General features: G+C 32.2%; 1 protein-coding gene across 2 annotated transcripts; it reads left to right on the plus strand.

Moving 5' to 3' along the window:
- The first annotated feature begins 193 nt into the window (after positions 1 to 193).
- LOC115874358 (NADH-ubiquinone oxidoreductase 75 kDa subunit, mitochondrial) lies at positions 194 to 13,618 on the plus strand. Of its 2 annotated transcripts, XM_030889488.1 has the most exons (12): positions 194 to 306; positions 480 to 657; positions 731 to 872; positions 926 to 1,085; positions 8,819 to 8,961; positions 9,028 to 9,295; positions 11,433 to 11,578; positions 11,634 to 11,914; positions 11,984 to 12,256; positions 12,777 to 12,918; positions 12,975 to 13,285; positions 13,343 to 13,618. In XM_030889488.1, exons 2-12 carry the CDS (start codon positions 487 to 489, stop codon positions 13,490 to 13,492), a joined length of 2,187 nt encoding a protein of 728 aa, XP_030745348.1. In that variant the 5' UTR covers positions 194 to 306; positions 480 to 486; the 3' UTR covers positions 13,493 to 13,618. The 2 variants fall into 2 exon arrangements, with proteins under 2 accessions (XP_030745348.1, XP_030745349.1); XM_030889489.1 differs by lacking the exon at positions 194 to 306 and having other exon boundaries at positions 337 to 657.
- The last annotated feature ends 926 nt before the right edge of the window (positions 13,619 to 14,544 follow it).

Genomic DNA, 14,544 nt, shown 5'->3' on the forward strand with positions numbered 1-14,544 from the left:
CTCTGGATCTATGTATAACCACGGCACATAAAACAATGCCGTGCTATAACTGTGGATCTATAGGATCTATAGGATCTATATCTCTGATATGCCGAAGTAGCCACAGCACCAGACCTTTGACCAGACACAGCACACAACACAAGCACACAACTTCTGTTAGTATTTATTTTTCTATGGCCAGCATAATCGGCGAACCGTCACCATACCGTCACACAATCTATAAATATAATCTATGGAGTGTGTCGGTGGTTGTCTAAAGTTTTAGCTGTTTGACATTTATTAAAAAATTATTGAGGAAAAAATAAGGTATTTAATATATTAGAAAACAGTTGAAACTGATTATATTACAAATAGTGTTAGCATTCTGTTAATTAATACACATTAGTATTATTTTATACAGGTTATGTGTACGATTGTTATATAATTTGTCAACTGCCTATAGCTTTCATAAGGCTGCCAACTTTTCAAATATATTTCAGGTATATTATGCTGCGACAATCTTTAACAAAGGTATTAAATGGGGCTCAACTCAGCCCCAAACATATCGCTCTTATTACAAGATCTGCCAGCGATCAGGCTGCTAAAAAGCCTGAAAAAATTGAAGTATTTATTGATGATATTCCAGTTCAAGTAGAGCCAGGAACAACAGTACTACAGGTAAGGTATATATACTTAAAGCCTGTTTTATATCTTAATCAAAGTGTTAAATATGAACAATACAAATTTTAAGGCTGCAGCATTAGTCGGAGTAGAAATTCCACGTTTTTGTTATCATGAAAGATTGGCAGTCGCTGGTAATTGCAGAATGTGTTTGGTTGAAGTTGAAAAGAGTCCAAAACCAGTAGCTGCATGCGCTATGCCTGTAATGAAAGGTATTTGAAGTTACTACTTATTTTGTTCGTAGTTATTTATGATGTTATTAAAGGTTGGCGCATAAAGACAGACTCAGAATTAACCAAAAAAGCTAGAGAGGGAATAATGGAATTTTTATTAGTAAACCATCCATTAGATTGTCCTATTTGTGATCAAGGTGGGGAATGTGATTTGCAAGATCAGAGTATGGCTTTTGGATCTGATAGATCTAGGTATGATTAGCATTGTTTTACCATTTGTGCTGAGGAAACATTCACCCTTAACAAATGTGCCCTATATAAATATTTTTTAATTTTTTTTAAAGTGATTATTTTTGTCTAAATAGCATCTCTTTACAAAAATAGTATTTTCTTTATAGTATTTATACACCATACAATGGAAAAAAAAACGGCGTCTAAGATGGTTGGAAATGAGAATCGATGATAATTTTGGTGAGGTCAAGCCCTTGACGTCGTTACTTGGCATGTATTCTTTATTTTTTAATGGCACTTACTGCCAGTTGACCTTAAGAAGGTTGTATTTTTTTATACTGAGTAAAAATTATTTTTAAATGGTGTAGTTTAATGGAGGGATACTTCATGAATTAGTCCTAACTTCACCCTTCACATTAACCCTAAGAAATTAATCTTAAGAACTTAAGAAAATGCTGTTCATACTTCTCCTACTTGTCTTAAGAAAATAAATTCACAATTATTTTTAAAATTCTTAATACTAGATAAACTAATTTTTACATTAATAATTTCTAGGCCAAAAAATACATAATTTAATAACATTTATAAACCGTCAAATTCAACGTGACAGATTTATTTTGAGAATTCTGAAAACCTCTACTTTTGAGCATGCGCGATTCAGTTTTGAATTAGCATTCCCTGAGAATACAGAGTGGTCCGAACTGTATTCCGGAAACTTCGGCAGCATATTCTGCAGATAAAAACAAGTAAGAAACTTTGTATAAATGTATGTCCTAAAATGCTTAGTTTCGGAGATACAGGGTGTAGAAGTTTCATTTTTATTTCAATTTTTTCCAAATAATTTCTGAAGTAAAGTTACTATTTGGATGAAAGTTTGTTTTTTTTTGATGAAAGAAAGGAGTTTTTTGACATGAGAAATTTGATTTTAATGTCAATATGACTCCTACTTGTAGAGGGCACCACCTACATATTGTTTAACTGATTTGAAGAATTTGGCTGTTTAGTGACTTACTAAGTCTTTTCTAAAAACACTTAAATCTTTTTCTATTTCGGAATAATGATCTAAATCACAAATCATTTTGAAAAAGACTTAAATTTTAAGTCTTAAGTCAGCTTTCGAAAAATGACTTAAAATTGAATGACTTAAGTCATTAAAATGATTTAGTCAAAAAAAGACGTAAGTTTTCTGTGAACTTGCAACTCTGAATGGAAGCATGAACGCTGGCGTTCGTTAAAGTTCATTTATATTTTTGGGGTTCGGACTAATGTTAATTAATGTATTAGGGCTAAGATCGGAAGCATATGAACCCACCATAAAATTTTAGAAAAAATTTTATGGTGGTGTATAATTATTTTTTTTGGAAATAGATTTGTATATCTGGAAACGTTCTATCTTTTTTAATCTTTCTATAATTAATATTAATTTTTGACTAGTTTTATCTCAATTTAAGTAAATCACATCTATAGATTGACTTCGCTAAAATTATTATTATCAATTGTCATTCCCTAGCCGTCTTTGACGCCGTTTTTTCGATCATACGGCATAATACACCGTATTATACAGGGTCGCTGATATGTATAGGGACAGTCGATTATTAGATAAAATATAAGAGGTACCGCAAAAAGTTAAATATAAAAGTTATAGGGTTCGCTCATAAAGTCGTGGCACATCGAAGTCTCATTCTTTTAAATGGACCCCCCTGTATATTATTGCATATTTCGGTTCTTCCCTCGATTCTAAGCAAAAATCGCAATACACACAATGTACCTCAAACCAACCGTTTCCGAGTTATTGACTTTCAAAAATATCACTTAAACAATTTGATATAATTAATTTCGATGTGTTTGGGTTCATTTAACGATGCCATTCTGCGGAAACTGTGATACTTATTAATATTTGACATTAGTTTTCAAGTTGGCATTTACAGATGTATAAAATGAGATTTATATCAAGTCTGGAAATTATAAAATTTTCGTTTAACATTTCAAAATCAAAACTTCATAATTCGGAAATTGTTGACTTTAGGTACATTATAATAGTAATACAACATAATGTACCTAAATTCAACAATTTCCTTCAACGAAAATTTTGTAATTTCCAGACTTGATATAATCTCATTTTATACATCTATACAGGATGGTCCGAACTGTATTCCGGAAACTTTGGCAGCATATTCTGCAGATAAAAATAAGTAAAAACGTTCGTATAAATGTATGTCCTAAAATGCTTAGTTTTGGAGATATAGAGTATAGAAGTTTCATTTCTATTTAAAATTCTACTTTTCGTCCGTACCTGTATAAATCTACTGAGTAAAAATATACATTTACGACTTTTTTTACGTAAAAAAGGTCTCTTGGTAAAAATCGCTACGAGTAATGGTTCTCGAGATATTTTTAATTTAAATTATCAATACCTGTCATCATTGACATAAATTAAACATGTTGACTAAATAGTTATTAGACTGAAATCATAAATTTGAAATGTTTTTGTGCCAACAGTTCCACAGAAACTGTTTTATCATCATTTTTTCGCCGAAAAAATTATGGTTAATTTAAAAAAAATAAAAAATTTCCGAATTTATTATTTTAGTCAAATAACTATCTACACAACGTGTTTATTTTTTGTCAATAATGACATGTATTGACTATTTCTATTCTAAATATCTTGAGAACGGTTGCTCGTAGCGATTTTTACCAAGAGATATTTTTACGTAGAATGTCACGGAAATGTATATTTTTTCACTCAGTAGTCTTATACAGGAAAGGACGAAAAGTTATTACTCTTCAACATAGTTAAAACACATGTAGGTGGCGCCCCTACAAATGGGAGTCATATTGACATCAAAATCAAATTTCTCATGTCAAAAAACTTCCAGACACCAATTTTCATCCAAATAGTGACGTTACTTCAGAAATTATTTGGAAAAAAATCGAAACCAAAATTAAACTTCTACACCCTGTATTTCCGAAACTAAGCATTTTAGGGTCTACATTAATACGAACTTTTTTACCTGCAGAATATGCTGCCGAAGTTTCCGGAGTACAGTTCCGACCACCCTGTATATGCTTGAACTTGAAATGTCAAATATTAAGTAAAATGAAACCAAATACATCGTAATTATGTAGTTAAATCGAATTGTTTAAGTGATATTTTTAAAAGTCAATAACTCGGAAGCAGTTGTTTTGAGGTACATTGTGTGTATCTCCATTTTTGCTTAGAATGGGCTCTTTCACAAAAAATAAAATACCCAATTCAAGGACAAAATCTGAAATAGAAGACTATTTTCAGTATATTTATCCAAAAAAATAGTTCCATGACATTGAATAATTTTTTTATAGGTCCTCAAAATTGCTTTAATTTAAAATAATTTTAAAGCGTCAATTGACGTATGAAAAATACGCCCAATCACCAGCCAACAACAACTGGCAACATTGCGATTTGATTTGACCAGCACCACCTCAACTCAAGGCCAATCAACATGATATGGGCAAGGCAAATATGGCGACGAAGGCAGCGCATTATTAAATTGTTTACCTTTAACCTGAAAAGCCGGTAGTGGTTTCTCGTTCCGATTGCATATCAGAAATAATTAATTATCTCTAGTTTGTTGTGCTTCTGCAACACGTTTGTTTAGTTCTTAGTGTTCAGTGCATTGTGTGATCAGAAAATTGTGATAAAATAACAGTGTAATAAAAATCCAAACCAGACATTCCATAGGGAACTTCAAACTTTTGTGCTTGTCGTAATTCTCTATTTTCCGATTGCATATCAGAAATAATTAATTATCTCTAGTTTGTTGTGCTTCTGCAACACGTTTGTTTAGTTCTTAGTATTCAGTGCATAGTGTGATCAGAAAATTGTGATAAAATAACAGTGTAATAAAAATCCAAACCAGACATTCCACATAGGGAACTTCAAACTTTTGTGCTTGTTGTACTCCTCTATTATTAATTATTTTAAGGTAATAACTAGAAGTATTTATCAAGACACCTAAATGAGCCTTCACCGCCAGTCTGCATAGTACTTTATAATGGTTACTTACAATAATCAAAAGATAGGTATTAACATTTTATTGTAGCATACCTTTTACTTGCTCTGTTCCAAATTGTCACGAGAATTATAGAGGAGGTCCCAAGGTTTCTGCTTTTATATTCCCCAAAAAATGACGAGCTTCGTAAAAAATGGTTGACATCTATTAAAAGAGATAAATAATTTCACTTCTACTAGTAGTTCTCGGGTAAGAAGTGCAATAAATATGCCTCAAAAGGCCAAAGGCCAAAACCTCTGTTACCCTAGTGAGGATGTAGTTATGGCTACTGCTTACACTTACCTCACTATAAGTAAAATATTGAAAGAATAATCAAGCTTTTTACATCAAAAAAGATTACAGAAAGATATTGACAACATTCACATTTAAAAATATAAATGGCCTGCCTGGATGTAATGTCTTTTTAAGTCACAATTGCCCCTCACATACGTCAGAATTTATTATTAAATCCATCTTGTTCAGAATATCCAATATTTTATTGAAGAACTATGCAAAAAAGGAATGACGTTATAAAAAGGTATTTAGTTTTTTTTTTCTATATAAAATCTTGAAACACATATTATATTTTTTAGTTATCCTCACCTATTATAGTTTAAATTTATTCCCATTTGTGTAATGCTGTTAAACATAAGAAAAATATTCCATATTTTTTGACCCAAGCCAGTGTAGTTTATAATTCCAAGAGCATTTACCAAGGCTTTTTCTAAGACAAGTAACTTCCTATACTGTCCATAATAGTATATATTTATCAAACGTGCAGTAAATTCTAAACTATGGTAGGTAAGTGTTTGCAATTGAATATTTAGTTTATATTGCTATTTTTGTCATATATTTCTGGTTATTTCTTTTTCCGATGATTTTGAACACCCTATATATGCTACCTCAAGTTTGAATATTTACACACTTACTACCTACCTATTTTCTGAGAAAACAGACCAAAAGTAACTAACTGATGTTTTCATAAAAGTAATAATAATACAAAAAATTCCATACATGTGGAGAGCTTTAGACTCCCTGTATATTAAAAAAAATTTAGTGAAATATTACGTAATCTAACCCGACATTTGTGTGAAAAATGTCTATTTGGAAATAAAACAGGTTTTAAAATACGCGCCAAGTAAAGCACTTCTATCTCCGCCATATTGGAAGAGGTTGAATGGCCTTGTGTGGAGGTGGTGGTGGGTCAGCATGGTGGCCCGGCCGTGTTGCCGCTTTTCAATATGCGAGGTGTGACGTATTAAAAATAAAGTGTGGATTTTTATTCTGGGCTTTTTTGTTTTTATCTATTTTCTTAAGAACGACTTCAAATTTTCCGAAAGTGAGATAGCAGAGAATTATAGAATTTATTGCTCTATTCAATTATGCTAATTCCAAAATATAGTGAAAGAGCCCATTGAGGGAAAAACCGAAATATGCAATAATATACAGGGGTTTTATTTAAAAAAAATGAAACTTTGATGTGCCACGACTTTATGACCGACCCTGTATACTTAAATTTATTACCCGCTAATAGATATTTAAAAACCTTATAACTTTTATATTTAACTTTTAGCGGTACCTCTTATATTTTACATAATAATCGACTGTTCCCATACATATCAGCGACCCTGTATAATAAACATTTAACTAACCACAAAAATAACACCGGAAAATTACCGCCCCTTAGTTTGTTGTATAAATTAGGATTTTCGGCATTCCCCAGTATTCTATTAGGCTGAGAATAAACGAGGCGGCTTATAGGCGGCGGCGGCCCATCATTGTTCTTAGCCGCTTGTGCTCGGCGGCCACCCCCGTGTGTCTTGTACCATTGAAGAGCCTAGGCAGGCGGCACAACTCTCGGCGCACAGTGCGTTGGATGCTCATTCTAGCGGGACAAAACTGTCTTTGTTAAAAATAAATCTAAAAATGTGTACTGATAAGAATAAATAGTAGACTTTTCAAGTACTTCACCTTGTATCATAATCTTATTTATTTGGCAATAGTTTACAGATACGGTTTATGCGTCATGTAATGAATAATATGGTTTTGTTATCCTTGTATTTATTTATTTGTTTGATTTACATATTATTGTGATTACATCGCTAACGTAGACAAAACGAAGGTCCTACAAATTGACTGTAAGTTATAAGAATCTTTATCTTTTTAATCTTTTTATGATTTGAATTTTCGTGCTTTATATTTTATAATAGACTCGAAATGTTAATATTTTTGCAAATTCTTGTGAAAATGTGAAGTTTATGTTTTTGTTTTATATTTGAAAAAGTTTTATATTTTTAAGATGTTTCTTGTTGTTCCTATTATTAATATTATAATATACATAATTATTTTTTTGTACCTTTTGAAGAATAATGCTTTTATTTCGTTTACCATAACTGTTTTTTTTATCATCTTTTTTGTTATTTTAATAAGAGAAATACGTTTTCGTTTATTTAACTTTTGTTTTTATATCTGTTATGTCCAGAAATTATTGTTTATTTTACCGATGGAAATAAATTTATTTGATTTTAATAAACGCTTTTTAATTAAACATCCTTGTCTAAAAGGCTACTACAAAATACACAATCCATAAGTAAACCGTCCTCGTCTAAAAGGCCAGTTGACGCAAGCGCGGTAATAAACTCTTATCAAACTTGTTACCGTTTTGCAGTACAGCGTTGACGCGTCTTGCTTTTGTTAGTTTGTCTATGGGCACAACTCTCGGCGCACAGTGCGTTGGATGCTCATTCTAGCGGGACAAAACTGTCTTGTTAAAAATAAATCTAAAAATGTGTACTGATAAGAATAAATAGTAGACATTTCAAGTACTTCACCTTGTATCATAATTTTATTTATTTGGCAATAGTTTACAATACGGTTTATGCGTCATGTACGAATAATATGGTTTTATTATCTTGTATTTATTTATTTGTTAATGAATTATAAGTTCTTAATAAATAAATAAATTTAACTCTATGGTTACTATATATTAGACAATTTTGCTACGTTCTTCGATTTTATTTAAGTCACAAACATCGCTACTGAGGTTTTGTCCCGCTAGAATTACCATCAGCCGCGCCGCGCCGCCGAAAAGCCGCCGCGTGTGTTCTCGCCCTAAGGGGGTAATTTATTAATTATTATTATTAATATGTATTTAAATACTCTGCGCTGTAATCGTCATTTTGTGGAATCGGCCCAAGCTCACCTGATGATGGAGTAGGACTCCGAAAGTGAGAGCAAGTTGATCCACATTATGACGAACACAGTGTGGAATTAATTTCTATATTAGCAGTTATAAGGCAAGAAACTCTTATGTTAGTGTGGCAACGGCCTAGCTACGTTGAAACACCGGTTCCCATTAGAACACCGAAGTTAAGTGACGTAAGGCGATACTGGTGGATGGACGGGTGACCGGTTCGAAACTCTGTATCGTGCTGTTGTCCAAGGGAAAAGTGTAAAATCTATTGATACACACTGCTCATTCGCGCCGGTTCGAGGCCGGATGAGATCGGATATCTCGTGAGTTAAGAGTTAATTTAGACACTTCCTAAGTCGGTAGGCCACTGACCATGATATGGCCGAGGACCGCGGTTCGGATTCCGCGTAAACAAAGTAGGCCCCGTCCAGATTAGCCCTGGCAGCAAAAAGGAGACGTTAACTGAAATCATTACTTTACTTTTTCTTATGTTAGTAGCTTAGAGAAATAAGAAAATTTATAATATTTATTAGGTTTACTGACATTGATCACTCTGGAAAAAGGGCTGTAGAAGATAAAGATATAGGTCCTCTCATAAAAACAATTATGACAAGATGTATTCATTGCACCAGATGCATCAGATTTGCTTCAGAAGTAGCTGGTGTAGATGATTTAGGTGAATATATAAATTTATTTCGTAGCTAGCAAGGACAAATAAATCCATAATATATGTATATTTTAGGAACAACCGGAAGAGGAAATGATATGCAAGTTGGAACTTACGTGGAAAAAATGTTTCTTTCTGAACTCTCTGGAAATATAATAGATTTATGTCCAGTAGGAGCACTCACAAGCAAACCATATAGTTTTACAGCTAGACCATGGGAAATAAGAAAAATCGATTCTATCGACGTGCTAGATGCTGTAGGTTCAAACATTGTTGTTTCTACTCGAACTGGAGAAGTTATGAGAATTATGCCAAGAGTTAATGAGGAAATCAACGAAGAATGGTAATTGAATACTTCAAATAAATAATGTTCTATATGCCAAAATTATTATTTCGAGATAAACAACTTTTTTTGTCATCTAACAATGTTTAAGAACGGGCGGTGTCTCTATTGAGAATTTTTTTCATTGCAATTAATAGCTTAAGCGCTTTATATACAGGGTGAGTTTTCTACGATGTTCTCTATTGAACTATCTCGGAAACTACTGGAGATAAATTACTAAGTTTTTGAAAAAGTTCATGGCTTACTAGATATTTCGAAAAAAAAACAAAATTCGGCTATTTTAAAAATTCTTCCAATTCCATTATAATCTATTTTAGACAAAAAAGTGTTCAGATAAAAGTTGTAGATAATCACATCCTTATAAGGTTGTGTTCTCCGTTTTTTTCTAAAGCCTGTCATTTTTGACATATGACACAAACATATGTTTTTTTTAAATGGAAACCATAGTTGGCCATGACTTCATAAAAAGCGCCATTTTTTAAGCTTTTTAGCGATATAAGCTATAATATATTTTTTTCTTTCGAAAAGTTACTGTGTTATAGGCAATTCGTATCATTTTTAAACAATTTCACTTAGCCATGGAATGGACATTTCTGAGAGAATCGCCGTTCAATCGCTGTTGCTCTCAGAAATGTCAAACTGTAACATGCAAACTTTGTAAATAAAATAAACAAAAATTGTAAATATGAATTTTTCAAATGAAGAAAAGCGTTTAGAAGATACGTTGACCGATGAACGTTACTTATGCTTTTTAGAGAACGGTTTTCAAGATATGTTAGAATGTTAGAAAAGTTAAATTTAGAGACTCGCGCATCAATAAAGTGGTTCCAACGTTCCAACATGACCCCCACAATGAAAGAAATGTTAAAAATTATTTATATCATCTGGGATAAGAAGAGGTGGACTAATTGAAGCTATAATATATATATATATATATATATATATAATATATATATATATATATATACTCTACTATATATATATATATATATATATATATTATATATATATACTGGCATCAATAAAAGTGGTTCCAACGTTCCAACATGACCCCCACAATAAAAGAAATGTTAAAAATTATTTATATCATCTGGGATAAGAAGAGGTGGACTAATTGAAGCTATAATATATATATATATATATATATATATATATATATATATATATATATATATATATATATATATATATATATATATATATATATATATATATTATATATATATATATATATATATATATATATATATATATATATATATATATATATATATATATATATATATATATATATATATATATATATATATATATATATATATATATATATATATATATTATAGCTTCTATCGCTGAAAAGCTTAAAAATTACGCTTTTATAAAGTTACGGCCAACTATGGTTTCCATTTAAAAAACATATAATGTCATTGGCAATATCTGCCGGCGGTTCTCAAAATGTTGCGATTATTTTTTTAAATTTTCAAAGTTAAATAACTCAGTTATTTTCAATTTATTTTAAAAATGGTAAAGAGAAAATATGTTTATTTTGACCAGATCTACCACCTCTTAAAATATCTGCACTCATTTCTGGGACACCCTGTATATATATATATATATATATATATGTATTATAGCTTCTATCGCTGAAAAGCTTAAAAAATTACGCTTTTTATAAAGTTACTGCCAACTATGGTTTACATTTAAAAAAAACATATAATGTCATATGTCAAAAATGGCAGGCTTTAGAAAAAACAGAGAAGACAATCTCATGAAGGATGTGATTATCTACAACTTTTATCTGAAAACTTTTTGTCTGAAATAGATTATAATGGAATTTGGGACCATTTTTAAAATAATCGAATTTTTTTTTCGAAATGTCTAGTAAGCCATAAACTTTTTCAAAAATCTGAAAGGCGCATATTTATGACGCCACAAAACTTTTTTTTTTCTTTTCCCTTTTAACTGACTCCCTATCTCCAGTAGTTTCCGAGATACCCATAGAGAACATCAGAGAAAACCCTCTATGTTGTTGGTTATGAGATATGTATAGAATGTTTTGGCATTTAGTTCAAGTCTTCAATTATCAATTTTTAACATTATTTTTTAAGATATTTATTAAACAAAAAATATTTTACAGGTTACCGGACAAATCTAGATTTTCCTACGATGGATTAAAAAGGCAACGACTTGTGACACCAATGTTGAGAGATAGCAAGGGAGAATTAAAACCTGTTGATTGGGAAGTAGCTTTACTTACAGTTGCTAAGCAAATTAAAAATGCAGGTACAGACTATTAAACAAAATTTAAATCAAGTAATTTCATAATATTGACTTTTAGGTTCTAGTATTGGAGCAATAGCTGGAGGTTTGGCAGACGCAGAAGTACTTGTGGCAGTGAAAGATTTGCTTAATAGAGTGGGTTCAGAAGCTTTATGTACTGAACATACTTTTCCCTTAGATGGTTCAGGAACTGATCTTCGATCAAGCTATTTATTAAATAATAAGATAGCCGGTGCTGAAGAAGCAGATTTTGTTCTTTTGATTGGTACAAATCCAAGACTTGAAGCACCTTTGTTGAACTCTAGGCTTAGAAAAGGATATGTTCATAATGAGCTTGATGTATGAATGATTAGTTATTTTTTTTTTTGGATTTATTGTCATTAATATTTATAATAATTATCCTTATAGGTAGCATTAATTGGTCCAAAAGTTGATCTGCGATATAAATATGCCCATCTAGGTGATTCTCCCAGTATTTTGCAACAATTAGTGAGTGGGCAGCATGAAGTCAGTAAGAAATTAAAATCTGCAAAGAAACCACTAATTATTGTAGGATCAGAAGTGTTAGAAAGAGTAGACGGGGGTGCTATTTTATCTGCTGTTCAGAAACTTTCAGCTAGTACAAGCCCTGAAGTAGAAAATTGGAAAGTATTAAATGTTTTACACAAAGTTGCAAGTCAGGTTAGTACTCTTTTATTCGAGTCAGTCGAAAAAATAATATTTTTATGTGAGAGTTTAATTTTTTACCAGATAAACTGTAACAAATAAAAAATTGATTCATAAATATTTTTTAAACGTGCGCAGCATATTGCCCGTGTATTTTCTAAAAAAAATGGAGTGAAATTTGAAGCCAAGTACCTGATATAGAACGTTTTCGGAATTTTAGGTTACTCTGTATTATTGAATTTAGAATTTTAGGCTATATGAAAAGAGATGTAATAAAATATACAGAGTTCTATTCCTAAAATTCCTCATTTTAAACCCACCTCGATTTAAACCATAAGTGATACATATTAGATTTTTATGGTAAATGTGCGATTTTTTATTTGCTATTATTGGTTGTTAGCGGATATATGACTATATTGTACAACTTTATCACCCTAAATGAATAACCTCTCTCGTCCATTATATTTCTCTTAACATTGAATGATTTTATACCTATTGGGTATCTAAATTGATTTGTAAATTCATTCGTTTATAGGTTGCTGCATTGGATATTGGATACACCCCAGGAGTTGATAAAATTAGGGAACTCAACCCTAAGGTATTACTTCTGCTGGGCGCAGATGAAGCATCAATTGAAAAATCAGATTTACCTAATGATGGCTTCATTATTTATTTGGGTAAATATTTGAAATATTTGAAAATGAAAAAAGTATACATGATTTATAAATTCTAGGACATCACGGTGACCACGGAGCAGCTGTGGCAGATGCCATCTTACCAGGGGCGGCCTACACAGAAAAACAAGCTACATATGTAAATACTGAAGGCAGAGCACAACAAACCCTCGTCGCCGTGTCGCCTCCTGGCAGGGCCAGAGAAGACTGGAAAATAATCAGAGCCCTTTCTGAAATCGTTGGAGCAACGCTGCCTTACGACAACTTGAACGAAATTAGAGACAGACTTGATGAAGTTGCGCCTCATTTAACTCGATACGGAGCAGCCGAAAATGCGAATTTCTTCAAACAAGCCGAAGCTTTATCCAAGGTTGTGTATTTAACAGGAATACATTATATTGATTTAAAATTTTAAAATATATTTTAGAGTATTAAAACGCAGATCGACAACACACCCTTTGACGTTAAATTGAAAGAATTACAGGACTATTATATGACAGATTCTATAAGTCGGGCTTCACCAACAATGGCAAAGTGTGTCCAAGCTGTGCTGAAACAGAAGCAATCTAAATATTAACTGATTATTAGTGAAATTTTAAAATATTGGAAGAAGTTTAAATAGGCATACAAAATCATCTTTTTATTTATAAGTTAAGACTGTACATTGTTAAAAACTTAATAATATATCTTCTATTGTACACGGCCTGTTTATTTTTGTTAATCAAGAATTGCTGCTAGATTATATTTGCCTGTGTTTCGCTTAATATCGTCACACATGTCGTTACATTGCTTTTTGAAATTAAACTTTACTCGCGATGGGAGCAAGAATTCAAGGCCGCGACATGAGCTAGCGTTACGTGAGGCGTCAAAAAAATGCTATCGATCTTGGTGCGTCGTAACTCGTGCTCTATGTGAGCTAGGGAGCCGAAACGCGGAACTGTAGCCCTATCTTTTTGTAATATTTGTACGAGGTTTCGTGCACTACGAAACCCCATCATCAATGAATGGAATAAAAAAATCATCCGATTTAAATGTAATTTGGTATGTCGATACATTGGACCAATGCCAACTTGACACACTGTGACAGTTTTGACGCAAGAAACGTCAGTTGATGTCATCCGTCAGTGGATGTCGTGCGACCAATGGAGTGTAGAGGTAAAGTTAGGTTAGGTTGTAGTTGGTTGCAGATCTAACCAAACCATACGTTTCGTCTACATCTTTACCAGGGTGGGACTAACGATTCGATATTGAAGAAAAATGTGGGACGATTTCGGCATAATTGGGGACGGGCTACAGAATGGCGCCCTCGACGTTTCAAACCGTTGCCTCTAAATGGACAAAATCATCAGGATTTTTCTTAATTATGGGTCGATTGGAACCAAACTGGGCACGTGGATAGAGGTACCCGAATGGAGTCCTCAGACGGACAGACAGACGAAAGTAAGAAGTTTTACTTAAAATATGGGCACATAGTGCACACCCGCAGCGGGATTCTGTAAGCTCCGTAGCAAGAAATTTCCTATCTAGCCTATGCTATTTGTATAGATTGGTGAGTCACTAGACAGGAAATATGTTTACAGAATCGCTAGCCCGATTTTTTCAATTAAGACCGTGCACACATCGAATCGT

This window comes from Sitophilus oryzae, unplaced genomic scaffold, assembly GCF_002938485.1.
Source record: "Sitophilus oryzae breed Bouriz unplaced genomic scaffold, Soryzae_2.0 scaffold_1274_pilon_pilon, whole genome shotgun sequence".
Taxonomy (NCBI): Eukaryota; Metazoa; Arthropoda; class Insecta; order Coleoptera; family Curculionidae; genus Sitophilus; species Sitophilus oryzae.

Excerpts from the sequence above, each read along its gene's own strand:
- LOC115874358 (XM_030889488.1), top strand. The coding sequence starts at position 487 with ATGCTGCGACAATCTTTAACAAAGGTATTAAATGGGGCTCAACTCAGC. Across the intron at positions 873-925 it reads CGCTATGCCTGTAATGAAAG|GTTGGCGCATAAAGACAGAC; the intron begins GTATTTGAAGTT and ends ATGTTATTAAAG. Across the intron at positions 11,915-11,983 it reads ATGTTCATAATGAGCTTGAT|GTAGCATTAATTGGTCCAAA; the intron begins GTATGAATGATT and ends TTATCCTTATAG.